This window comes from Protomyctophum bolini, assembly GCF_963924005.1.
Source record: "Protomyctophum bolini genome assembly, chromosome: 4".
Taxonomy (NCBI): domain Eukaryota; kingdom Metazoa; phylum Chordata; class Actinopteri; order Myctophiformes; family Myctophidae; genus Protomyctophum; species Protomyctophum bolini.
This window is the reverse complement of record NC_137865.1, coordinates 28,566,713-28,593,431: the sequence shown is the minus strand read 5'-3', so window position 1 is coordinate 28,593,431 and position 26,719 is coordinate 28,566,713. Positions and strand designations below refer to the sequence as shown.

Here is a 26,719-nt window from a genome sequence, read left to right as displayed (position 1 = left end):
CCTCTCAGTCACCCCAGCCCACCCTCACCCTCCCCTCTGTCACAAATTCCCATCCAAAATCAAGCCGTTTGTGACGGAACATAGAGGGTCATAGAGGGACAATCGCACATTGTCCACCGATGGCCGCTTTCTGTCCATCGTACCACTAGCTGTATTGTGCTGTCTAACCACAGCCATGTGGACATCCATGGGTGGCAGAGAAACAAACAACACAGGAGAAACACACGCAAGATGCCATGCCACTCCAGCTTCATTCTAACCACCCACAGTGGTTCTCAAAGTGGGGTCTGAGGACCCCCAGGGGTCCTTGAGAGGGTTCCAGGGTTCCACAGCAAAATTCAAAATCAGTTAAACCACTTTAACACTGTGTATTACTATTATATATAAGCAGTTTTTTAAAATAAATCTACATTTTGTTATATATTTTTAAACATTTTACCCCCATCTTTTTAGATGGGGGTACTCTGCAGCCAAATACATATAAATGTGGGGGGTCCTTGACATGAGAACTGCCGCCTATAGAGTGTAAAAACGTGTACGTCACCAAGAACGTCACCAAGAGGGGGCGGCATCTGAAAAGCTAGCGGCGCCATGTTTCTGGCATTTAAACTCTAGCCCACATGACTAAGAATAGACGGTGGTCTGTTTTTGTAAACATTGAGGTCGTTCTTGGTGACAACATAGTGAACCAACACCAGGATGGATAGAAAGAACGTCGGGCTCGGCTTATACCTTGGCTTACAAGGACAAGGAAAATATCGTGAACAACCACGGCTCTGCTTAGATATACTTTGTTGAACGTTATGTCTCTGCGCCGTACAGCCGAGATCCAAGCCATCATACGTCTCTTTGTAAACTCGTCAATCTGGGTTCCTTGATACCATCTCCATGCTGGAGAGCTGAAAAATCTGTCTCATTCCCTCGACGTGACATGCTGTGGCACTTGTAACTACTGAGCAAGTCTGCACCATTGTGAGATGTCAGTTTATAAAAAGATCGTATACTAGCACACAGGATAGTCGCTCAATGTAAACAAACCAGACAATCCCAGAAGTATGGCGGCCGCTATCACGTAACACATATGTTGATGCTCCCTCAAGGATATTTTGGTACCATAGCTGCCTTTCCTATCTATGCCACTCTCATCCACCCCTGCTGTCGGCGATTTGAGAATCACCTAATGCCTATAAGAGGCATTACTGAACCAAGCGAATAGGGCAGCACAGAAGGCTCCAGCTTTGTGTATCTTTCTTTCAGTATCCAATATGCTGTCCATTTTTTCCAAGATCTCCCTCATACAGTGCATTTAGAGAAATATTTCAGACCTTTTCAAGTTTTCTACCTTTTCAGAGTCAATTCATCCCAGGAGGGGAAATCAAAAATATTGGAGTGAGACCTTGACCAGCCCCATTTACCCAATGAGAGCTGTTCATGAGGTAGACAGCCGCTGCCCCGGCGGCGGGGGATTGGGGCTTAAGAGGCAATTCCTGTGTTCAGGGAGTATGCTTTGGGTTGCAGCGTCTTGTTGAAATGTAATCTTTTGCCCCAGCCAGAGAACCACTGGAGAATGTCAGAATATGTCTACTGTATTTTACCCCAACCTGACTAGTCTTTCAAGTCCCTGTCTGTATACATGCTGTTGGGAATCTTTGGGAATCTTTGCATTTTGGCAAATGCGCCCATAGGCGATTCTTGAGTGAGATGAGCTTTGATAAACAATAACACGCAAACTGTATACCCATTCTGGACCATCGTCATGGAACATTTAGCTAGAAGCTTCTGCCAAAAGTATTTAGTAGTAACAAGCGATGTATGATTTGATTTCACGTTCCAACAGATATGATTGTGCTTTATCACTTTTTGATGCTTTTTGAACAGTTTCTAAACCTTCCACTCCTGCATTTGAGTGTGGGTATTTGTATTCATAGCTGGGTCCAGTCATATCTGTTTTTCTCTGTATCCACAGAAGCTGGTTCTGGGACCCATTCACTTTCAGGGCCACCCAGTCCCTCCCTTAATTTGTAGCCACAGGTCACTTCTTGAAGCTATTGAAGTCTTAGACAGGCCTACCTAGAACACACCTTTTCCATAATCTTTCTGCCTGGTGATGACAGACAAATGGTTGCACACATGAACACATGACCTCCTGTATACTGTATGCCTGTTTGTACCACCAGTATAATGGAAGCAGATGGGAGAGAGGAGAGGCCAGCTGTTGTTGCACGAAAGATGTGCATGCACGCACGCACAAACACACACGGCATGCAGGCACAGAGGCAGGCAAACAACACAGGCGCACGTGTCATGCACACATATACACACACACACACACACACACACACACACACACACACACACACACACTATTATGGCAACTTTGCAGAGTTCTGGTCTTTATCTGAGAGCCAACATGTTGAATGTATCACACAGCAGTATGCAGACCACTACTAGTATTAGTACAGAACAACTCCATGCAGTATACAGAGTATAAGCAGGTGACCTGGACTGCCTGGGAGCCTAATGGAGACAGAAGACTCACAGCAGAGCAGCCACGGACGGCTGAGTGGGGGTCCATCCACGCCTCTCGCTCGCCAGTGGAGACGTGGAGTATGACTCATCTCAGAGAGACGTCAGTGCCTCGTCACACGCGCGCACACACACACACACACACACACACACACACACACACACACACACACACACACACACACCACACACACACACACACACACACACACACACACACACACACACACACACACACAATCACTCACTAGATTTTTAGAAGACGCACTACTTCACAATTTTACTGGCAGCCTCCATCTGAGTGGCTCTAAAGACCAAAATCAAAACCAGATGTATTTTAAGGTTTGGAGATTATCTGTGTAGCTGTCATTGTTATTACTAGTATGGCCTCCACTGTCTCATACCCATGAACACGCTAGCTAGACTGCAGTAATGATTCCTATTCAGTGTAATGATTCATTTCCCTAACATGACGAAGGATATTCTGTGTTTTACATACATGTTTATGTATGGTATTATGTTGTTGTGGGAAAGGAATACACAGCCCTTTCCATTTTCAACCTTTAATTCAGAGCCAAAAGTTTGAAATTGGTAAAATCAGTCCATTATCCATTTTTGTCTTGGTTCTCGTCTGAGGACGACCTAGAGAAAGACTATGTATTAACTGCTTCACAGTGTTCAGATAAAAATTAGACCATTTCAACACTTCATGCTGTTCAGGTGAAAATCAGAACACTTCAACAAGCCATGTGATCGTACAAGAAAGTATAAATTAACCAACTGACTGATTGCCTATGGGGCGTATGGGCTGGCTGCTTCTGAAGTGATCTCTGTGATTATTAGTGTGACCCTGTGCTAGCCTCGCATAGCCAGCCTTCATCTGCCTTTGCAATGCATAATATTGCCCCAGGCAGATTAAGTCTGGTCCCACTCAATTGTGGGAGGACTTCACGGACGAAATGGTGACGGCCAACCAGATTCGTCTGGAACCATGCAGGCTATAACCAACCAGTGGCCAAATATGGGGCGGGACATTGCAAGGAAAAACAAAAATCTAACACTGAGAGGGACGAGACTAATATCCTCACAGTGATATTAGTATCGCTACGCCAGGCTAACCCTGTGCCACAACCTCCTCCAAAGAAAGACAGGCAGAGCAGCAGGTTCATACCTCATCATGGCCATCAGGGGGAGTGTGAAAGACCACACTATTGCGATGCGAGGATGTGGGATTAGTTGGTGCATCCACTTCTAAAAGCTAGCTGTGCCTTGGGTTGGCTCCCACAGTATAAGTGGGCGCTGGCTGTTCTGGGTGCCTGACACAATGCTCTCTGACCTTAAGTTGTCCATGATATGTGGGGGGGAGGCCCCAATAGAGGTCCACATTTTTGGATGTCGTCCTTATGTGCACTCCATTTCTACCACCAGTAGAGTTTTATAATTGCTTGCGGCTATCACCTGCACCACCTTCTCAAATGCCATGGCTTCGAGAATGTTGATGAGTTTCCCCCGGTGTATGATGTAAAAAATTAATTAAATCGAAATTAATAAAGGTAATCACAGGTTCCGCTATGCAGGCCTTCCAGTATAAGCCACTATCTGCTTTAGGCCATTCTGTGAGGTCTAAGACAGGTATAAAGATTATAACTCGGACAGCTTGTCAGTCTCATATGCTCGGTTGATAAAGTCCAGCATGTCCTCATCTGCGGGCTCGTACTTTAGAACCATCCTCCTCAAAGCTCTCGTCTCACTTGATGTCTCACTCCAGGTGAATGGTCCGTCAGGTATGGGTCGGTTATGGAAGACGGGAGCTAATTTCAGGAGGATTTCCCAGGAGCTTCTTGAAATGTGGATAACAGTACTGCCTTGACAACCTGCCTAATTAGTCTGGAGGTACAACAAATGTCCTGCTATTGGCCTGCAGGGAGTCAGTAGCACATACATTGCTCAGCCAGCTCTGTTGAATCGGTTTTAAGGCTGGAGGGAGAATGACAATGTTTTAAGGTGTGTGGATGCCCAAATTAAGACATGACAGCAACACGTGGTAGCACACATGATCAAATTATAGGCAAATCTTTTAGTATAACATTTACGTAGTTAATCAGTTTAGTCCGAGATTCTGCGTGCTGTGATAACTGATGACCGTTTGTTGTAAAAGTGTTATTCCAGAATTGGTGACATTTCTTTGATTGCCTTTTTCCCCCGTGCTGGTTATCTTGTGTTTAGCACACACGTCTGTGACAGGTTGTACTTTGAGGAAATGAATTTTGGATTATTATCTATCTTCGTGACATTTATTATCCTCCCAGAATGTAATTTATAAAGGACTGACCAGCTTGCGGTCACAAACACTTCTGTCACACAAATCTATAAAAAAAGGTTCAAAGGAGGCAAGCTGCAACTGTAATTCATCTATCCTAACACTTTTACATTTTTACTGTTCTTTTCGTTTTTGCATAGCTCCCCTTTTCTTTTTTTGTTCTAAATTGATTATGTAGTGTATGTATGTGAATATAGTATAGGCTATAACTACAAAGTAATCACTTCATAGTCAGTGTATTGATACTGATACCTTTATAATCCTATCCTGCTATATTTCTTTCCATTTAAGCTGGCAATGAAGTTTGTTGTTAGCTGTTAGAAAAGTAATTAGGGGCAAGACTTTCATCTTTCAAAGATTCTAGCTTTTGGCTCCCAGGTCTATGTAACACAAGGCTTTGAAGTTCAAAACTGAAATCCAAAACCGCTGCAATTCAGTTTGTATGACCATAAGACGTAACATCTATGCAAGGAAGGAGCCTAGCTGTCAATCCTGTTTAACTGTAGTTGTACCATTGGACTCTTAAAAGAGTTTTCTGAACTAAACCCTCTGTCTCTTGAAGAACTACTTAACCCTTGACTACAGCTTGCATACCTCAGAGACCTCGATCAGCTTGTGCAAACTAATTGATAACGAGTTGAGATGCAATGAGATAAGGTTGACTGACACTGATGATTGGCTATGATAATACCTTTCTATTAGATCCATTGTTCCACCTTTCATTGACATACTGTAGGCCTATAGCCTTTAAGGATTTAGGGTTAGTAGTTGAGGCATTTGTAACAACAACTGGGTATGATATCTGCCAAATTAAATTCAGGTTTTTATTAAATACAATTGGGATAATTAGAATGCTGATGGATGACTTAAGTTGTGTTTAAGTTGTGGTAACACTGTCTTGTTGTGGTGATACCACAACATGTCATATGTGGCCTCACCAGTGATCTAGAATGAATGCTCAAGTTTCTATAGCCCAGGCAGTAACAAAGTTACAAACTCTTGTCCTATCGTGCATGTGTTTGGTCCGATGTACAGTCCAACAGGCATTAGTCAGACACCCTACCCAAAATCCAACCCTAAACCTAACCTCACAGGAAGCCATAGGTTAATTTTAATCTGCCACAGGTTTTAACCTACCACGCATGGCAGGAGCCACAGGTTAGTTTTAACACTCAGCGTGCTAGCGATTCCCTCAGCCTGATTACCCCTGACGCTAACACTGATAGCATTGGACGACCAAACATTTTCCAAGGCCGACAGCAAACTTGTTCTCTTATAGTGAGAAGCACATGTACTGCATACCTCAAAAGAAAGCTTAATTTTCCACTACAATTAAAAAAATATATGTTACCATCTTCCATTCTGGAGATATTTACCTTTATGTAACACCTGCTTTTGTAGTAACTCTTCTTGAACAATAAGCCGAGCTAGGGGCCGTTTTATGTCAGACGTTGACAGGCAGTTATAAAAATGAACACAGAAAATATCTTATACATACTATACATCGAATGAAAGCCCTGAATGTCTACTTTTACGAGGAAAAAAGTACACATTGATCCCATCTACCCTTCGTCGGTAGTTGGCTTTTGTATGAGCTAAAGAATGAGCATAGGGACTGAGGGAACTTATCAGGGCTACGTTACTACTGTTTTGTTTCTTTTTTATGAAGATGATGACGGATAGGGTAGGCGCCAGGCGGGCAGATGGAACGAAGCAAAGCCGTGTTGTCATTATATATTTATCCATCTATGTACGTGTCTGTCACTGTGTCGTTCCAACTCGGCTCGCCGAGGGACGGTGGTGTTGCTGACTTGCTGTGCCCCTCCAGGAACACAACAGCGCGTATTTGCATTGTTCCATCTGACCGCGGCGATGATCATCATCATAAAAAAATAACCGTCCCTCGGCGAACTCGGCGATACAATCCATGATAGTTTTCTTGTTTGTTCGAGTATGGAGAAGGAAAGGAGACCGACTTTAGATTCGTGTCCATCATGGAGCCGCTACATGTTCCGACAGACACTACACAAGACGCCTCCCCTCCCCTGAAACAAACAAGAGCCCTCCCTCCCCTAGCCTGGGCACCATTTCATTTCGGTATATGATCCGGGCTGGAGCCGGATGATATGCTTACGTCATGTTGTAGGCAATGGTTTGCCTACAACAAACAGGAAGCTGTTTGTTGCTTCCTGTTTGAATAAAAGCTCTCGTAAGCGAGAGCTTTTATTGAGAGGGAAAAGGAAGTTGTCGCCGCCTGTTCATCCTGTCTGGCGACTACAAAACAATACTACAACATGACGTAACCACATCATCCGGTCCCAGCTCGGATCATCTGAAACAGAGACCAGGCTTTCTTCCGAGGCGGTGGAAAGCATGGTGAGGCGAGGTTATCCCTCCCCTGAAACAACTAGGAGGGAGGGAGGGGGAGGGAGAAACAGGAGCAGATTGGCAGAGGTGGATACGAGCCGATGTTATGTTATGCAATGTGATTCTGTTGACTGGAGTACGCTCGCATGGGGGCAGCCATTGTGTGATAGAGACTAGTCTACACAATGCGCATTTGCGAGAGTTTTTATTTTATTTTTTATCACGTGACCGGAGGGTTGTGGGGTGATTCACGTCTGCTTGAGCTATTGTCCGGGTGTGTACAAAGGCGATTGAAAGTAATCAATAAAAACATGCGCTAAACGGACATCTACGTGTCCCGCACCGGACCGTTGGGATTCGAACCACGGATAAAACCGTTTCCTGCACGCTATGGGTTAACCTGCCATGGGTTGTTTTTAACCTGCCACGCATGTCGGGAGCCACAGGTTAGTTTTAACCCGGTCAGGGGTTAGTTGTAACCGGCCACGCATGTCGGGAGCGACGGTGTTGTCGGACTAATGCCTGTCGGACTGTTAGTATATATGTCTAACCAACATATGCACCCCTGTCCTATCTAGCATAACCCAACATTTAACCTGCACCATGATGCTAGTTGTAGTTCAACTGATCTTCACAGTCCCACTGGAGCGGGCTACCCTTAATAAACCTTCTACAAAATCTACACCCTCGGAGTCGGAAGATAGGCACAGGGCTGTGATTGGATTTATTTTAACAGTCTGAAGAAGCCTGCTGAAGATTATGGGGAACGTTTGAAGAGCTCAACCCCCAGGCTGTAGTAGGCAGTCAGTGGCTACCCTTGATCCCTGCTGGAACCCCCCACTGGGCCCCACACCCCAACAACCCACACAAACAGTAAACACAAACCGAGTGCTGTAGAATACAGCCGACAGGCTGTTTGGTCCTAAATCATAAGCACTACCTGGGGTGCTTTTTTCCTTCTTTTCCTTTTTGAAACATATTAACAGTGTGGCATAAGGAAAGGAAAAACAGCTGTGACGATTCACTGAGGCAAAGATTAAAGCTAAGCTCCTTTTGTGTGGCTGCATTGGTGTGTCCACCCAAATGAAAACACAGACAACCAACAAAGCAGTTGATCTGTTTATCACCGCAGTAAGGACAACAAACTGATGAACAAATCTTCCCGCACTCTATTAGCATACAATTCGCATTTATCATCGACATACTGGCCAGTTATCACCATAGCAACTGCTATGAGGTACGTACTGCAGGCCTCTCCATCACTTAGGCGTTGTGATAAAATGAAGAGTATGACGTCAAAGGCGCTACTGTTTCCCCCCCCTATCTGAGGTTCTTTTTCCTTCCATTCAGACCGGCAAAGGTGTCCTCATGGCAGATAACACAAAGTGAGTCATCTGCTGTGTGAGTGCTGTAAACATTAATGAGGAAGTTTGCTTTTCAGCAGTGCGTGAGTCAGCCATGAATAGGCTACATGCCATACATGTCATACATGAATACACGCCATATGAGGAGGGGAGACAACAGACGTCTTTATTAATTGGATAAAATATGTAGTCATAGGTCATGAATGCATGGTCATAGATGACTATCGTCATAGTAGACTGTCCAGAGGATATACAACTTGGGAAAAACATACACATAATAACTTAAGGGCCGGCGTGGCACAAGATATGGCCCTAGATATGTATAGCTCTACTTAGATTGGCTTTCTTAAATTGGTCCCTCTCACTGCCCACAGACTCAGTCTCAGATAATACTAGTCTAACGTTGACGTCTCCAGTATTTAACCCAGCTTAGCCCCTTTTGTTCCCATGGGCTATCTCCTACTTTTAAAGCTCTTGCTGTGTGTAGCCTACTGAATGAGCATTTAGTCGTACGACGTCACGTAAGCAGTACTCTGGGGTCTGTTGGTCAGATGGTTACTACAGGGCTAATTTCATTCAAGCAATAGGACTAGAATACTAGAAAAGACTACTTTTAAATGTATATAAAAGCTGTTTTTATGGTTTGTTACTATCAACATAGCTGATACTGTATATTTAAATTCACAATTCACAAGTTATATGGAATATCTACAATCGTGAATTCACTTCAAATTAGCTAACATCTAAGCTTATAAGTTATAAGGCTGTGATTATCAGTACAAGTGTATGATTTTATTTTATTTTTGCGACCGCAGGTTATATTTACTATGGAATCTTGCATTTCCAGTCAGTCAGTCACGCCCCCATATATGGTCATGCCTCGTGACATCACGTGATGTCATCAATATTAAACCCATATATGGAAATCCCTGATGTCATCAATATTGGCCAGCAACTCTACATCTCAAACCTCAAACCCTTAGATCTACATATATGGAGTTTACCTGTTCTGACATTCCATATGTTGATCCTTCCCCATCCATCCATCCATCCTCTTCAATGTCTCCCTTTTGGCTGATACCTGTCCTTTTAAATTCTAGACGGGCTTGATCCAAAGTTATTAGTGCAGCCGTGCCGGCGAAAACTAGAGTTCTCAACAGCCCGGCCCTACCTAGGCCTTCATCAGGTTACGGCTCACTCCTCCTCACCTTCACATGCAAGCACTGCTTAGCCACTCCCCCCTCACTGACTACTCCATGGCTCTACTCAGCACACCTGCTCTCCTTCGCCAATTCTCTGCACCTGTCTTCCTTCCTGCAATCAAGCGCTACCTCTGGCCCTGGCCTGGCCTACACTCGCCTCTACAAAAGCCCAGTCTTCCAGTCGCCAGAGCTAAGTTCACATGTCTACATGTATAGGTAAAGCACAGGCCAAGCCTATAGCATTGTTAAACTGAGTTATAGTGCTAGTTACAGTTTTTGCCTTTGTTGTCTTGTTTTTCTCTGAAGACTGACGCTCCCTCTCCTCCTCCTCCCTAGTGCTTGGATTCCCACATTGAGTTTGGCCAACCTGGAGAGCCGCCAATCTACTACTACCCCACTCCTTTCCCTACGTTTGTGAATAAACCTGTGAACAACACCTGAACAACGCCTCCTCTCTTGCTGTGCACTTGGGTCACACTTACTAAATATAACACATCAAACCCTGTACACTGCGTGTGTGTTTGTGTGTGTGTTAGGTTGCGTAAAAAACAACCATGTTGTTTTCGTGCTCAGACACAGCCAGCCAGCCACACACTCACTTTTTGAGTGGTTGCACCACTCAAAAAGCTCTATATTTAAGATTAGTGCTATGCATCCTATGTGTATACATCCCACTGTTTCTCAACCAATGGTCCACTGACTACTAATTATTTCCTAATAATAATAATGACTCAAACAGACAATCCGGTGCACTTCCCCCTCTTGAGATTCTAACTCTAACCCTTTTTCTGTTGAATTTCTTGATCTCCACCTCCGACTTGTCAGTAAATGACTACATGGACGACGGTCATGATAGTTCACCAGGTCATTCAGTTCACTGTTTCTCAACTAGTGGAAAGAAAATCAACCAGTCCTACATGCATGGTCAGGCCAGGGACCACATGCAATACCTCACGGACCACCACTGAGTGAAAGAACATAGCAGTTAGTTATTTTAAAGGAGGGAGAGGACGATAGAGAAAAGAGAGAGAGAGAGAGGGGAGGCACAAGAAAAAAAGAGAGAGGGACAGTTCAGCCTAGTTTTAGGACATTATTAGAGGTTCCAGATTCAGGTTTCACTGGGCGGGCATGGGGCTGAGTTATGGTGGGAGATGACTTTGTCCCACTGATCAGTCTGGCTGTGCGTTTCCTGTCTGCATTAATCAGACCCTGGGGGCCCATTGGCTGAGCTCGATGCAGGAGTGTTTCCGTGTGGTGCCAATCACTAATGACCTTCTTGACGCCATAAACCATATAGATCTGTCAGCACAATGCCCTCTCAAATTACACTTGACAGCACTCCAATGCTACCTGTTTTCCCTCATAGTCTGTGACAATGGCGCATCCGCTCCACATAAAGTGTCCAATGTGTCCATAATTACAAACACATACAAGCATGTATTGTGTTCAATATACAGTATAGGCCTAGCATTTAATGTAGTCCTATGCAGTACGTGGCATGCATCCATGCACCAAGCTCAGCTTAATGATAATGTGCTTCAAAGGTTACCTGTCCAATACTGCAAGAGGATGATTGCCTGCATGCTTTTGTGAGACATCACTTTGAATCAGACATGACCTCAACCTTAAGTTGTGTGTGTGTCTGTGTTTGTGTGTGCGCGCGTGCGTGCGTGCCCATCTGTCCGTGTGTGTGTGCGTGTGTGACGTTAATTACTTTTATTTGAGCACATCAATGATTTTGAATTGATTGAATGTTCCCCATCTGATCCTAATTGCTAGCCTTGATGTAGCTGTGCCTGAATAAGAAATGACCCATCATCATCATCACTGCTCATTTAATGTATTCCGATGTGACTCATGGTCAGCAAAGTGGGAGCGTGTGTAGCTAACTAGCCATACCCTCTCCGTGCCCAGCATTATGAAATAAAAACCATCTAGAAATGACATGGTTTTTGCTTTTTCAAGTATACATTTTCATTCTGAGACCTGATATAGCATCATTACTTAGCTTACATACAGTCATTGCATACCTAGCCTGAGTAGCCAATCTGTAGCCAGGTTTTATTTTCATTCGGCTCAAAAATCACACACGCAATTTGTACCACATATAAACTAAGAATAATACATAAGAGGTTTTGATTTTGATGCAGTGTGTGCACAGCATTCTATGGTTCCGTTGTTCCGTCATGAAATAAATTAAGTGAAGTGAAACTGCTGTGACGATCCCTGTACACTGTCATAAGGACATAGCTACAGCAGCCATGGTAACATCAGAGTGGCATGGCTGACATGCAGTGCATGTGTTTCCTTATAACAGCTGCTGGGATAACAACATAAAGTGTTGATTTTGGCGACTAAAACTATGACGAAAAATGTCCGTCAACTACCTTTTTTTCACCAAGGAAAACTAAATGAAAACTAAGCTATGATGACTAAAACCAAGACTGAATATATTGATAATTTCGTCAACACATAAAAACTAGATTAAAATGTTAGGGAGGGACGTCTGTGCAGAAGAGATCCAGTATAACTAAAAGACAGATACAAGCTCTGCAAGCAGATGTACAAGCTCACAACACATCGCGCTGCGACGCGCTGTGAGCTTGTAGATCGTATATTTTCAGCATGCAAGTCTAAAATCCGCCATCACGATGCCATCAAGGTTGTTTTAGTCGACTAAATTAACTGTAGATTCAGTCGACTAAAATCGTATGTATTTAGTCGACTACAACGAGAATAACACTAAAACATTTCAGGTGACTAAAATGTGACTAAAAGTAAATGAAAATGTATTCATAAAACTATGACTAAAACTAAATAAAAATGTTCTGTCAAAAACAACACTGCTCATAAGTCACAGACTCACAGTGATCCAAGGGGATGCTATGCTAACTCCACCAAAAAAATCACCCCGCGTCCGAAACGGTTGAGAAATGACAGAGTTACCGTGTGGGGGTCCCTCTACTGTACTGTCACTGTACTGTACTGTACTGTACTGTCACACACCCGAAATCACATAATGGCTGCTGAAAACTCAGCTTCCCATCATGCAGCTGTGCACAGTGTGAAGCTCAACAGCGCCACACACACACACACACACACACACAAGTGCTGCACCATATGGTTTCAGCATAGTGATTTCCTCAGGGCTAACTGATGGAGTCAGAAACGGGCCAGTGGAATCCCTATAGGCACTGGGAGTGGTTGGACCCGGCCTCAACCAGTAGGATGACACTGTATGCATTGTTGTTAGATGGAGCACACGGTTACATAACACGTAGCCTTTGGAATCTTGTGAAATACTGACAGATAACAGCAGCAAAGACAAGAATAACAAGTGAGCAAAGCAAACCACTTGAGTATTCACATGCATGCAATGCCTGCATGACCTGGGAAACTTTACCAAGGAGGAAGAAACAGGATTAGTCTCTCGTCATTACACGGCCCTATATAGAAACACTCATCATGTTACCCAACATATCCCAGGACAAGTGTCCTGGGATGAACGACAGTCTTCTACGGTGGAAGTATATATGCTCACCCATTACACAACCAAGCTATAGGTATACATATAGGTATACATAAACTGCAAAAAGGCACGGTCCATACAGCCAATCCAAACTATGAATAGGCCTTTAGTTCTTTGTATCAGGTTTGAGAGGCTGCTGGGGAGGTGGGTGTGCATTTGGCTGATTGGTGACACCTGTGAGGTTAATTAATTATTGTTCCAATAAAGTGTATTTAGTACAATAAAAAGGGAGTGAGTGCATAGGAGCTGCATGCTAAACAAGCTGTATCACTTTCTCAGAGGGGGGGGGGGGGGTGTGTGTGTGTGTGTGTGTGTGTGTGTGTGTGTGTGTTCGCGTGCACAGGTTTGTATGTGTGTTTGCGGGGTAGATAAATTCCTGTGCATACCAGAATTGATTGATTGATATCTTTACAAACATAATTGCATAAACATATAATTGCATACAACTAGAATACAACTCCATTGTGGTCCTTTGAGTGTGGTCCAGCGGATGCAGTCCCCGGGGAGGAGAGGTGAAAGGGTAACCCGATTCCACCTGCTGACACTAGCCTCCCACCGGCTGCGGGGCTAGGCTACACTAATTCTGTTACACAGACATAAATTGTGTCATTGACACAGCCAGGTTGAATAATTCATGATTTGACACAACTCACCGTAGCTGCTATCACCTTGCACCAGACTGGCACTGGCATTAAATGGAACGGGGCAAAGTAGGCTAGCCCAATTCTAGCATATACAATTCTATATTGAATTCTAGCATTATGGAAAAGCAGAGTTTAACTTTTAAAAACGTAATGCAAATCAAAGATAATTTCCTCGTCCGCACGCACGCGCGCACACGCACACACACACACACGCACACACACACACACACACACACACACACACACACACAACTGGAATAAGAGCTGCCACAGCGGTAGTGCTGATAATGCCCCATTGTGTGTCATGTGGTCACAGAGGCCGGGATGCTTGGAAACTAAATTAACTTTCCTTCTCAGTGATTCTTGAGTAAAGCTGAGGCTGTTCATGGCTCACAGGTAGGCTACACCTAAACCGTAAGCCCCTAAACCGTTACTGCCTTAAGGTATATCATTACTTTCATTTATTAAACCTGCTTTGTCCTGAGAGGGAACATATGAAGTATATAGGGTGTAGCCTAAATAAAACAGGAATATAATTATACCACATTGAAAAACATTGTGCTACACTTCTTCATCCATCAGTCTGTAGGCTAGTCTGTATCTTGATATCTCTTGAGTGTTTGCATTTGTTGTTGTTGGTTATTTGAGTGATCAAGATTTCAGAAACCTTGCCCTATTCTGGCCATGTCATTATGGGTGAAAATGGACGATTTTCATTCAAGCTCACAACGCATCAGAGATGCATCAGGGATCATGAGCTTGAATAACGGCTATCGGCTTCACTATCACTACTTGTTATTTAGTCTTCTTCATATTGTTGTACTGTGTACTGTGGCCTGGAAGACCGTATAGCAAACTGTGGGCCCCTATCTGCACCTGTATTGTAAGAAGGGGAAGTACTGTAATTGTCTCCACCAGGCCGAAGGCATGGGGAGAGAGTATGTTTTGCACTCCATCCGTGTGCACGTGTGCGTCCGTCTGTCTGTTGCCAGTTAATCTCCGGCACCGTTAAAACCCAGTCGAAGCCAAATGTTGCACACATACTCCCCGGATGCCAACGATGAACCTCTGCCCCAAAATTTTGCGCCTGTTATAGCACCACCAGGAGGCCAACTTTTGTAAAAAAATCTCTACAGTCATGTGTTCAAGACGGATCTGTCCAATATTTCATATTCCATCCTAATTGGCTTTCAAAGTTTGCAGGATTGACCCGTTTTGAACAAAAAACCTACTAGGCTGAGGAATATATCCCACCCTTTTCACATTGGCCTGTTATAGCGCCACCAACAGGTGGATTTTTGCAAACCACATTTTTGGAACAAAATGCCTCAAATCATCCAATTGCCATCCAAGGCGTAAGAAGAAATGGCACCCGTTTCACATTGGCCTATTATAGCGCCACCAGGAAGCCACAATCTGACCTGGCCTGGTGGAGACCTGTGCCCCAACTGCACTGTGGCTGCTCACTGCTCCAGGATGCATCAAATGCAGAGGACAAAATAATTTCTCGACAGGGACAATACAGTATATAATCTGCACCCCATTACCACTTGCTTGAAGGTAAAAAGTAAATTAAAAACAAAGTGAAACAAGTCATTATGATCCTATCCATGAAGGTTAGCAGTTAATTGAGGGCGCAAATATGGGTCCCATATTTTATATAAGGCATCTGTGGTGGAGTGTAGCAGGCAGGTTAAAAATCCCAACGGCATGCACTGCATGATTATTTTGTGCCAATCTTTCTTTGTTGTTGGTTAATTCTCATTAATCCAAGACAACAGAATATTTTTCCTAGCAGCATAAATGAAGAGACTAAACAGACGCTTGTTAACAATGTTAACAATCTTATCAGGCAGCCCAAGAATCAGACATACAGTGTATAGGGTCAAGTTCGAACTCCATATCGAAGATCTCATTCAACTGCTGCACATGTACAACACCCCTTCTTCTCCTATAGAAACAAACATATCATGGCCTTTGAGTCTTAACCGGCCACGCAGGTCTGACTAACGGATGTCTGATTTATGAGCAGTCCCCTCAAAGAGAACCTAGTATGCTATGTGAACATTTTAAACATCTAAAGTGCACCTGTCCCTCATGTTACTCTTGTATGATGAATAATATAATAACCTGCCTGGCAGGCACTCCGGCCATAATTATGCAACAACATGAATTGAACTCCTATAATGCTGATATTTAAATATATCTTTACCCGTTTTCCCTCACTTCTAATGATGTCATTATTAGTTATGTATGAGTGTGTGTCATGTGTGTTTGGCAGGGAGCCTGATATTCCACCCTGGGCACCTCTACTCTACCAGCTCCAGCTCCTGGACATCAGAGACAACCCAGACCCCCTGACTCTGCCCGTACCCGACCGCATCCGCATTGGCAACCAGAAGCGAGAGCGAGGGAACTTTTTTTTTCAGAGGGAAGAGTACAGCATGGCTGCAAGAGCCTATCGCATGGCTCTGGGTGTGCTAGTCCCATGCACCAAAGGTAACTCGCCATAGAAAATGTGCACAAACATTAATAATAATAAAGCTTTATTTATATAGCAACTTTCAAGAACAAGGTCACAAAGTGCTGAACAACAAGAGCATATAGTATAGAACATATCATACATCCAAAGGCAACAGCAAAAACACAGAATAATGGCATATCGAAAAACATAAAAAGGTGAAAAAATAGAAAGAAAGTACAAAGAAATCACAACGATAAAGGATTAAAAGCAGCTTTGTAGAAATGGGTCTTTAGGAGTGATTTAAAACGAGGAACCGGCCGGGCGTTCCATAATGAGGGTGCGTGGATTGCAAAGGCACGATCGCCAATAGTCTTTTTGCGGCCTGTTTTTATGGTGAGAAGGGTTTTTCCCGAGGATCTCACCTCGTGGGCTGGCTCATAGGGGTCAAGTAGGTCTGAAAGGTAGGATGGAGCAAGGCCGGACCTAGCCTTGAAAGTAAAAAGTTGAATATTGAAATTAATTCTAAAATGGCAGACATTCTCCCTTGGCAGTTGACAGTACTTTATGAATAAAATCCTATAGTACTACACCTACTGTACTGGTGCGTAGGAGTGAACAGCCAGCATAGAAAAGAGCAGAAAAGTCCTGCACACTTTCTTCACTTCTGCAAAAAAATCTGTATAAAAAAAATCACACTCGTTTGAAGTGAGGGGCGCTCACTATATTTATATCGGCTACATGATGTCTTATGTCTGCATTAGTGCCCTAAACAAACATTAAAGTCCTTGGCTGGCAAACGATTTACATCATAAGTGCTGTAACAAACATTGTGATATCCTCAAGTCAAATCCCATAGACTTGGCTGCATGACGTAATTTTCCAAAGCAATGCATTGGAGGGGCTAGCACCCCTCACAAAACACATTTCAGTAAGTAGTCTGAAACATTGTTTCTTTAATGCATTTTGTTGTGTAAGTGAAGACCACGTTGGGTGAGACCTAGCCATGGTTCACATGGCTTAACTTCTGCCTGTTTTACGCGATCACTACATTTACAGTGAAAACTTGTACTGTACAAATATAAAGTACTATCCTGCTATCCTTTTGGACCAATGTGCTTTGACTGTAGGCCTACCATGTACTGTTTTGCATTTGTTAATCAATCAATCAAAAACCACGTGTGCCATGGGGCACGGGTGTTAGAAATTTGCTGGTACAGCGATTAGTACTGCTGCATTCCGTGTTGTTAAATAAAAGGCATTTTTATCCGAGATGGTCGGGAGGAGTGTTGCACTCTGAAATACTGGGTGTATTCGATATAGGCATGCTGACTGCACTGTCAATACAAACTAATAGGCGAGTGCACTCCTGGTGTGCAACTGTGAGTTTTCCGAATGCACCCAAAAATGCCTTTTATTAAACAACGTGGAATGCAGCAATGCTAATCGCTGTACCAGCAAATTTCTAACACCTGTGCCCCATGGCACACGTGGTTTTTGATTGATTGATTATTTTATTAGACAATAAATGCAAAACAGTACATGGTAGGCCTACAGTCAAAGCACATTGGTCGAAAAGGATAGCGCCGAAGAAAGACCTTGCGGCCTTGTTTCCATTCGGGTCCCATGCATTCATTCAGAACACAACAATGACAATAATCGAGATATCTCAAAAACATAACTATGTACAGGTCGAAGTACAAATAAATCAAATACAAATAATTAAATCGGCGGGATGGTGAGTACTTTATATTTGAAATCTGAATGTTTATGTACATGTGTTTTCACTGTAAATGTAGCAATCGCATAAAATTGGCTTCAGTTGCGTCACTGTCATGATAGGGCTAGGTTTTGATTGATTGATTGAAATATTTATTAACAGTTTTCAGAATGAATTACAATACATTTCAAGCACAACTCAATACAAAGATTGTCAACTGTGAGTGGACGACCCAATAAAGCATTACACTTGTTTACAAGAGGGTCCACCTTTAGAGACGTACAAATAGACACAATAGCCAAAAAAAGGAGAAGAGGAATTCATCATAAAGGAGGTAAAAAGGGAAAAGAAACCTACAGTGAGGGGAGAAAGGGGTGGGTGGCAGGGGTTCCGATTTTACGGGGCCAGTTTCGAATTGCAGCCGTCCGTAGGTACCCTTTGAGCGCGGTTTTGAAGGAGTCAAGGGATTCACATGTCTTAATGACTGCAGGTAGGGCATTCCACATTTTGGTGGCATAGGAGCGAAAATAATTTAGTCCCTTATTTGTGCCGAATCTGGGATGCACATGGTTTGTTGCACTCCCTCTGGTGTTGTGGGTGTGGACTTCGTTAACATTAAGGAAGTATTTAGACAGGTACATGGGTATCTTGGTGGTGTTTCGAATCTTGTGGACCCATTGCAAGATGCTGTACTAAGCCATTCCAGCCTGTCAAAGTGGACAGGGGTGAGGTGGTTTCGGGGGGTGAGGCCAAGTAGGAGCCTGACCAGTTTGTTTTGGGAAGTCTGGAGCCTTGTTTTAAGGGCCTTTGAGGTGCTGTGGTGAGCTAGGTGAGAACTAGCTGGTTGAGAGACTTATATCTGGTTGAGCGTCTAAGGCAAGCGGAAGTACTAGTAATTGATGGAAGTTTGATTGAGGGTTTACAGATTTGTTTACATTCCTTGTGCTCTGCATTAGGTTGTGGAACCAGGCTTTTCTCCTCTGAGATGAGAAAAGGTTGGCAACACAGTAAGCAGGACGTTTTTCCATTAATAGTATATAACTTGAAAAGAAGACCGATGCACACCTATACAGTATAAGGTTAACTAACAACAGGTGTAGGGCTAAAAAGGAAGGTCGAAATGCACTGAAAGAGATCTTTGACATCATAGATAGATTTTCTCTCTCTCTCTCTCTCTCTTACATTAACTAATCACACCACCACAATGCAGAGCCATGTCTCTCAATGCAGCGTGGCAGCCGCCATAAATGTTTTAGCATAATTCTAATGAAAATCAAAGCTAATCAGCTTTCATATTATTTCCACCTCATTAATTACTTTAATTAAGGAGATGGCGCTGTCACCCCAAGAGGGGAGCATGTCGGAGTGGAGCATGGACGGGCTCATAATGTGTCAATGATGATGGAGACCAACGGCTGAATATTCGGTGGTACTTAAGAGGGAAGGATGAGATCAGGGCCATCAGGTTCATGTGTTTAAGTGGGCGGGGGGGGGGGGGGGGGGGGGGGGGCAACTGGCGAGGAATCATTCAGCAGCACGGACAGTAACATGCGACTCCTGCTTTCAGGTCTGTTGCATCTATTTTACATTATTTTATAATCGATAGATACATTTAAACCCACCATGCACAGTAAAAAGATCCTATAAACGGCCTGCTAAAGCAGCTACCTCCATCACCTCTCATCATCATCATCATCATACTATAATTCTAACAATGTCTGAGTGTGTGTCTGTGTGTCACTGTGACTGCCGTAGCTCCTTACTGCCTGCACCAATCACCCCCACTTTTCACACAGGCATTGACCATATGAATATGGAGGGTCGATTTGACACATTAATGATGATTATTAATGAATTTATTAGTCAATTACAAACGCACCCGGGCGCAGTATCCCCCACGGCCACAAGGGGGGGGGGGGGGGATATCTCACAACGGGTAAGGGCTAGTGCAAGTAATTGACAATACTAGAATGGTGCCCGGCTGTAGAGCACAGAGTCTGTAACGATGGAAGTTGGAGATCCATGCCCCACCCGGCTATGCAATACCTGTTGGACCCGTGTCAGAGTACCCATTCCACCTATCTGTCTGTGTCCCTTTTATGTCCATATATGGAGATTTCTGTATCTGTCTCTCTGTGTCCCTTTATTCCTATATATGGAGTATAATAGGAATAAGCAGGAATACTGTGGAACTAGCAATCAAATGTAGACGGATCATGAGTTGTTTTGTGTTGTATTGTTAGCTTATAAAGGGAATCTTCAAACGGCATTTTCTCCTCGACACAAAACTAATGACTTGCACTTTAGGTGTTGTTGACTGTGTCACAAAACATCCCGGAGGAGCAATTGAGGCGGCACATCCGTAACAGAATACATTTTAACACAAGCAAAACAAGAACGCACACAGCCTTCCCTCCTCCCCTACAATACATCAAATACCTGATCCACCCCAATCGCTTTCACCTGTTTTCTGTCAACGTTATGTCTTGGTCACTGAAAAGGTACTGTATAGAGAGGACAAAGTAGGACAGGAAATATCTGTGACAAAGAGGCAGGTGTGCAGTGGTGGAAAGTAACTGTGTACATCTACTTAAGCACTGTACTTGTCTGGCGCTTTGGCATGGGGGGTCAGATGAAGATATGGAATGAATTCTGCACTGGTCATATATATGAAGCGTGTCTTGAGTGCACAGGGTTTGATGTGGTCAGATCAACATAATAGGAATGTCAGAACAGGTCCGCTCCATATATGGAAATCTAACGTTGGCAGCGGGGCGGGGCGGTCTAGAGTTTGAATGGACAGATATCAGTCAAACAGGTCACCTCCATATATGGAGATCTAAAGGTATGGCTATCCAGGGTTTGATGAGGTCAGTCTTGTGATCTTCATATATGGAGACGGCCATATATGGAGTGTGTCACGAGGCATGATGGACTGACGGCCATATATGGTGGCATGACGTGTCACGAGGCGTGAGGGCCTGACGACCAGTGGTGTGACATGTCACGAGGCGTGACGGACTGACGACCATTGGCGTGACAGATCGACGGACGGACAGGTTTTGCAGGTTTTCATAGTAATCTGCGACCTACAGTCGCAATTACAACACATACATTAACCACTTCAGCCCTATATACATTTCAGCCATTTTAAAATAGCCAATATACAAGCTCACAATGTGTTGCGATGCGCTGCATTGTGAGCTTGTAGATCTGCTATTTTCAAAATATTTTCATATATTTGAATACTTGAAATGGGACAATTAATCTGCATAATGATTAGCCTAGGCTACTTTTACTTTTGGTACTTTAAATATATTTTGATGCCGATACTTTAGTACTTTTACTTGCAACAGAGTATTTCTATATTGCAGCACTAATACTTTTCTTAAAGGGCCACTTCACCCCTTTTGCAACCAGATCTTATTTTAATGATGTTTGGGAGACAAGAAACACTTAAGGGTTTTTATGTGGGTAATGTGTGTTTTTAGACATTTTAGTATTTCAAAGTGTCCATGATGTCATGGACAGGGATGACCTTTTACGCAGAGCCTAGTAGTCAATGGTCACTGGGGGGCGCTTGATTTTCAGATGACCGGATTAAGGTTGGTGAGGGGTCCATTAAAACGACCGGATTAAGGTTGGTGAGGGGTCCATTAAAACGACCGGATTAAGGTTGGTGAGGGGTCCATTAAAACGACCGGATTAAGGTTGGTGAGGGGTCCATTAAAACGACCGGATTAAGGTTGGTGAGGGGTCCATTAAAACGACCGGATTAAGGTTGGTGAGGGGTCCATTAAAACGACCGGATTAAGGTTGGTGAGGGGTCCATTAAAACGACCGGATTAAGGTTGGTGAGGGGTCCATTAAAACGACCGGATTAAGGTTGGTGAGGGGTCCATTAAAACGACTGGATAAAGGTTGATGAGGGGTCCATTAAAACGACCGGATTAAGGTTGGTGAGGGGTCCATTAAAACGACCGGATTAAGGTTGGTGAGGGGTCCATTAAAACGACTGGATAAAGGTTGGTGAGGGGTCCATTAAAACGACCGGATTAAGGTTGGTGAGGGGTCCATTAAAACGACCGGATTAAGGTTGGTGAGGGGTCCATTAAAACGACCGGATTAAGGTTGGTGAGGGATGCGCTGCTCTGTGCTTAGGTTAGGGTTTGAGGTAGGTAGTAGCAGGCGCTGTAAAACAAGCGTCCCATCAGTGCCCATCGAAACAGAGGCTCTGCGTAAAAGGTAGTCCCGTCATGGACACTGGGCTCACGTCCTTCCTGGACTACAATTCCCATAATGCTTTGGTGCACTGATCCTCCTTGTGGATAGGGGGAGGGCTGTCTTACTGAGACAACATGTAGTCCAGGAAATAAGTGAGCCCAGTGTCCATGAAAATATCTAAAAATACATATACCCACATTAAAAACACAGGAAATGTTTCTTGTTGCAAAAGGGGTGAAGTGTCCCTTTAATTAAAAAAATCACATCCGTGTGAAGTGAGGGCCGCTCTATCATCATACATCATCTCATTCTTTACGCAATGTTTGTGTTTACACAAACATTCAAAACTGGCCATTCATTGTCGATAGCATTTAATGTTCGTGTTGGGACAAACACTCAAAACTGGCCAATCATTATCAACTGCATTTAATGTTTGTGTTGGGACAATGACGTAAAACTAACCATTCATGATCAATGGCAAAATGTGAGTAGGCCTATTTTTCCCAACATTGCATGCCCAATTGTCTTGTAGATGCAGTAGGCAACAACGAGTTGGAGGGGCAAGAAGAGGAGTTGAGGGACTACAGAGTGAAGAGTCTGAACAACCTGGCCGCAGCTCAGCTCAAACTAGAACAGTATGATGATGCACTGAACACCAGCCGGGATGTTCTGTTCCTGGAGCCTAACAACGTCAAGGCCTTGTTCAGGACAGGAAAGGTGAGGCCACTTCCCTTTGGGTTTCCTATTGGTGGCGATGGTGAAACGCAACAAAAACACAAAAAAATGACTCAAAGATTATGGTTTCAGCTCATGAGGTTTAATTAACCACTTTAACCATAATGTGCTTCGTTGACTGGGCTCCCCCCGGGGCTCTAGGTCCACCAGTATACACCAAATTTGTCCAGCAACATATAGCTTATCTACAAGCTCACGACGTGTCGCAAATTCACACATTGTGAGCTTGTAGATCTGCCATTTTCTCTGAATGTACGCCACAGAATTGGGAAGCTGGGGTTCAATTGGTTAATGTAAAAAAAAACAGAATTGTTTCCAAGGAAGATTCATGTGATCACCACTCACACTAAGGTTATTTTTGAGTGGTGCAGCCACTCCATTGTCCTGCAATTTGTGTCCTGACTCGCTCCGAGCACGGAAATCACCACCAAGTGTCATTGTTGCGCAGCCTAATTCTCAGATCTACAAGCTCACAACTTGTTGCCGTGCAAGTACAGTACTACGAAGAACAGTACAGTACTATGAAGTACAGTACTAGTTATTTTACCTTGGCACTTTATTGTGGTTCCTGGTGATCATTGCCATCTATCTATCTTTATGTTCAGATTTATGGGTGTATTTGCCATCTCTTTTTCAGATCCTGTCGGACAAGAATCAGAATAAGGAGGCAATGGAGCTACTTAAAAAGGCCTTGAAACTGGAGCCTGCCACTAAGGTGAGACTCTATATGGGTGAGCATGTATGTCCTTTCGTTGCCACCTGTGCTTCCCTTCCAAAGACCGCCTGTGACACCCAACCATACCCCCCCCCCCCCCCCAAAACACACACACACACACACACACACACTCACAGCAAAGGTCATTCAAAAATAGCTCCCTTAAGTCAATAGCGAGGCCCATCTTCTGACACACCCCAAATTAATGGTGAGGGACTCATTTGTGTTTTCACTTCACGCAATTCTGCATGAAGATGCTTTGAATGCTAACCAACAAGAACGCCATGACCTATGTGTACTGATTGACTGAGTTAGTTGAAATTTGGACAACTCACAAACCCATATAAACACACAAACCCATATAAACACATTAATCACACCGGCAATTCCTATGATCTTAGTGCATTACTACTCCGGCTCCTTTGAGGACCTGTTCCGTCTTGCTTGTGTGGGTAGTGGAGTCTGCCAGATCCTCCACCACCTGACCACAGTGATTAGAGTTGTCTGGAAAGCCCTGCACCTCGCACGACCCAGACATCAACGAAACAATGTCCCCGACAGTCGATAGAAGGCTTGCTGCAGTCTCATGCAGTATACTGCAAAGGCAGCGATAACATAACAAATAGAACCATTACGGCTGTCCTACTTTATAGCCTACTATACATTGCCTAAGCACAGCACTCATCTTACTGTCCTAGATACTATGGACATTGGAGAATGGTTAAACATAACAGCAATTCTAACATTAACCTCAGAAGCTTTTACTCAACATGATATTTCACTCGCAGGAAACCTGATCAAACCTACTGTTGGGTGAAATGGCCAAACATTGTGACATACAAGATCATTTACAAACACAATACAGAACACAAAAACATGGCATTAACTCTAGTCAAACCACTGTTGCTTCTGCTCCGAAATCCGAATACGTCTAGTCTCGTCTAGTCTAGACAAAACTAAAATATCTGCCGGCTTGGTAATTACACCCTTGTCTTGATGGCGGATAAAATCCCTTCTAAAAACTTAATTTAGCTGCACTGTGAGAAGGTACTGGTCTACGGTATGAATAATGAAAACAGATTCAACAGATAGGCCTATGTCTAATAATGAACCACAAAATATTGCCTCAGTTGATTCTTCTGCATGATACATGATGATATACCGGTATCTAGAATTTAGTTTTAAGATGGATGTTGAGCACTTTACATAAGAGCATGCAGTGAAATTAAACGTTTAAATAGATATAGAATAATGTGAACTTGTGAAGTTTATTTTCTGTTTGTTGAAGCTTGTTTTTCTATTCAGTCATTTGGACTACTTAAGAATTATGCATACGTGTATTTATAATAAGAATTCTGCTTCCATCTACTGGACAACTTCAAAATTACAGTCTCACATGTAAACATCCTGTTTTATGTACATTTTGTAATGAGATGAAGGTATTTAGACAAAAGTGCTTTTAATATCACTTGGTTTTTTAGATGTTTTGTCGTTTTCCCCTAAGGCAATCCATGTTGAGTTGTCAAAACTCGTCAAAAAGCTAGCCGGAGGCTGTGAAACCCAGAAATGGAAAGCCAAACCTGCCCAGTTTCTTGGAGAGGATATTACACCGTTCCTGTTCCCATCCAAAAAGAAGCCAGCTGTAAGCCATTCATAGCTTTATCCGAGTAAGAAATGCCTTTCATTCAGTTAAGTTTAAAAGACAAACCAGTGTTTATATATAGATTGTCGTTTGGTGTTTTAGGGAATGTCATGGACGTTCCTGCTGGGAGCTTTGGTGGTGGCCTTGGGCAGCTTAGTGACATCAGTCATTCTGACGGCAAGAAACTGACATCACCAACAAAAATGAGGTATCATCTTCACCTTCAGGTTATGCAATAAATAACTGAAGAAAGAAAGACATGGTATGCACTGCACAAAAGCCACGGTGGTGCTGATAGTGATATCCCATTCTTTTAAATGTGAGAGTAATAAAGTGTAGTAGAAGTAATTTGCTTCATTACAAGACTGTTTTTAATGTATCAAGTGCTCGTCAAAGAATCAAGACAATACAGCAGTATACACATTTACAGTATAATATAAGCGGGTTGATCCAGGAGAGAAATCTTCAGGTCTATTGGTGTATCTTAGAGAATTTGGGCATGTGATTTGTGAATGGGCTTCCATTTTTCTATTGAAAAAATGAAATAAAAAAAGCTTGTTTTTGCAATATTTCCTGAAAAACAAGTTTAAAACTAAAAACAAACTGAAATGAACTTTTACTGATTTGATGACGGGGGCAACAGAGTTACAATTTGAGCAACACTACAATCACAATTCCCACATGATCCTAGAAAAAAAAAAGCTGCACTAATGGCAACTAATCTGATAAAAACAAATAGCAAAATAAATTGCAAATTCTTTCCACCATTTCACTGTAGCTCATAAGGCCAGAAGGGAAAAACATTGTCCAGTGTTCAACAGAAATAATGTGTTGCAGCTGTAATGCCTTATTGCTTACAGTGACGCTCAATAAAAAGATTGATTGATATGTCATATTAAATTCTTCTTCCAAAAAATGTAAGACAAGTAAATGGACATTTCTACTTTGTGTTGCTGTGCGTAGTGAGCTTGTAGATGGGCTATTTAGTATAGACCCCTGGGGGATGCCAGTCAACAAAGTATATTTACTGTTAAAGGTTTAAGTTGTGCGACGGCCCTATGGCCTTTGCGTGTGCCTGTCTTCTATTGCAGTGTGCTGGTTGTTGGCTGGAGGTGACGTATAGACAGCTTATAGGGAGGCTACATTTACTGGATTGATATGTATTTTGGTAGCCGACGTTCTTTTGTTTTCCGGGCACTGAGGTACTTTTTTTTAAGCCTTATCATGCTTGTATGTCGTGTGTCACAGGCACAGAAAGCCCCAGTGAATG

The 26,719-nt window shown here is 43.2% G+C and overlaps 1 protein-coding gene across 1 annotated transcript in view; it reads left to right on the top strand.

Annotated features, from left to right (window-relative positions):
• The window catches only part of fkbp16 (FKBP prolyl isomerase 16), a gene marked incomplete at both ends in the record, with an annotated part of 41,055 nt that extends 15,417 nt beyond the window's left edge, over positions 1-25,638 (top strand). The window contains 5 exons of the mRNA XM_080762160.1: positions 16,234-16,451; positions 22,896-23,074; positions 23,730-23,807; positions 25,312-25,449; positions 25,552-25,638. Of these exons, the coding sequence (XP_080618286.1) occupies positions 16,234-16,451; positions 22,896-23,074; positions 23,730-23,807; positions 25,312-25,449; positions 25,552-25,638 (700 nt within the window). The remainder of the gene's footprint in view (positions 1-16,233; positions 16,452-22,895; positions 23,075-23,729; positions 23,808-25,311; positions 25,450-25,551) is intronic.
• Positions 25,639-26,719: the final 1,081 nt, after the last annotated feature.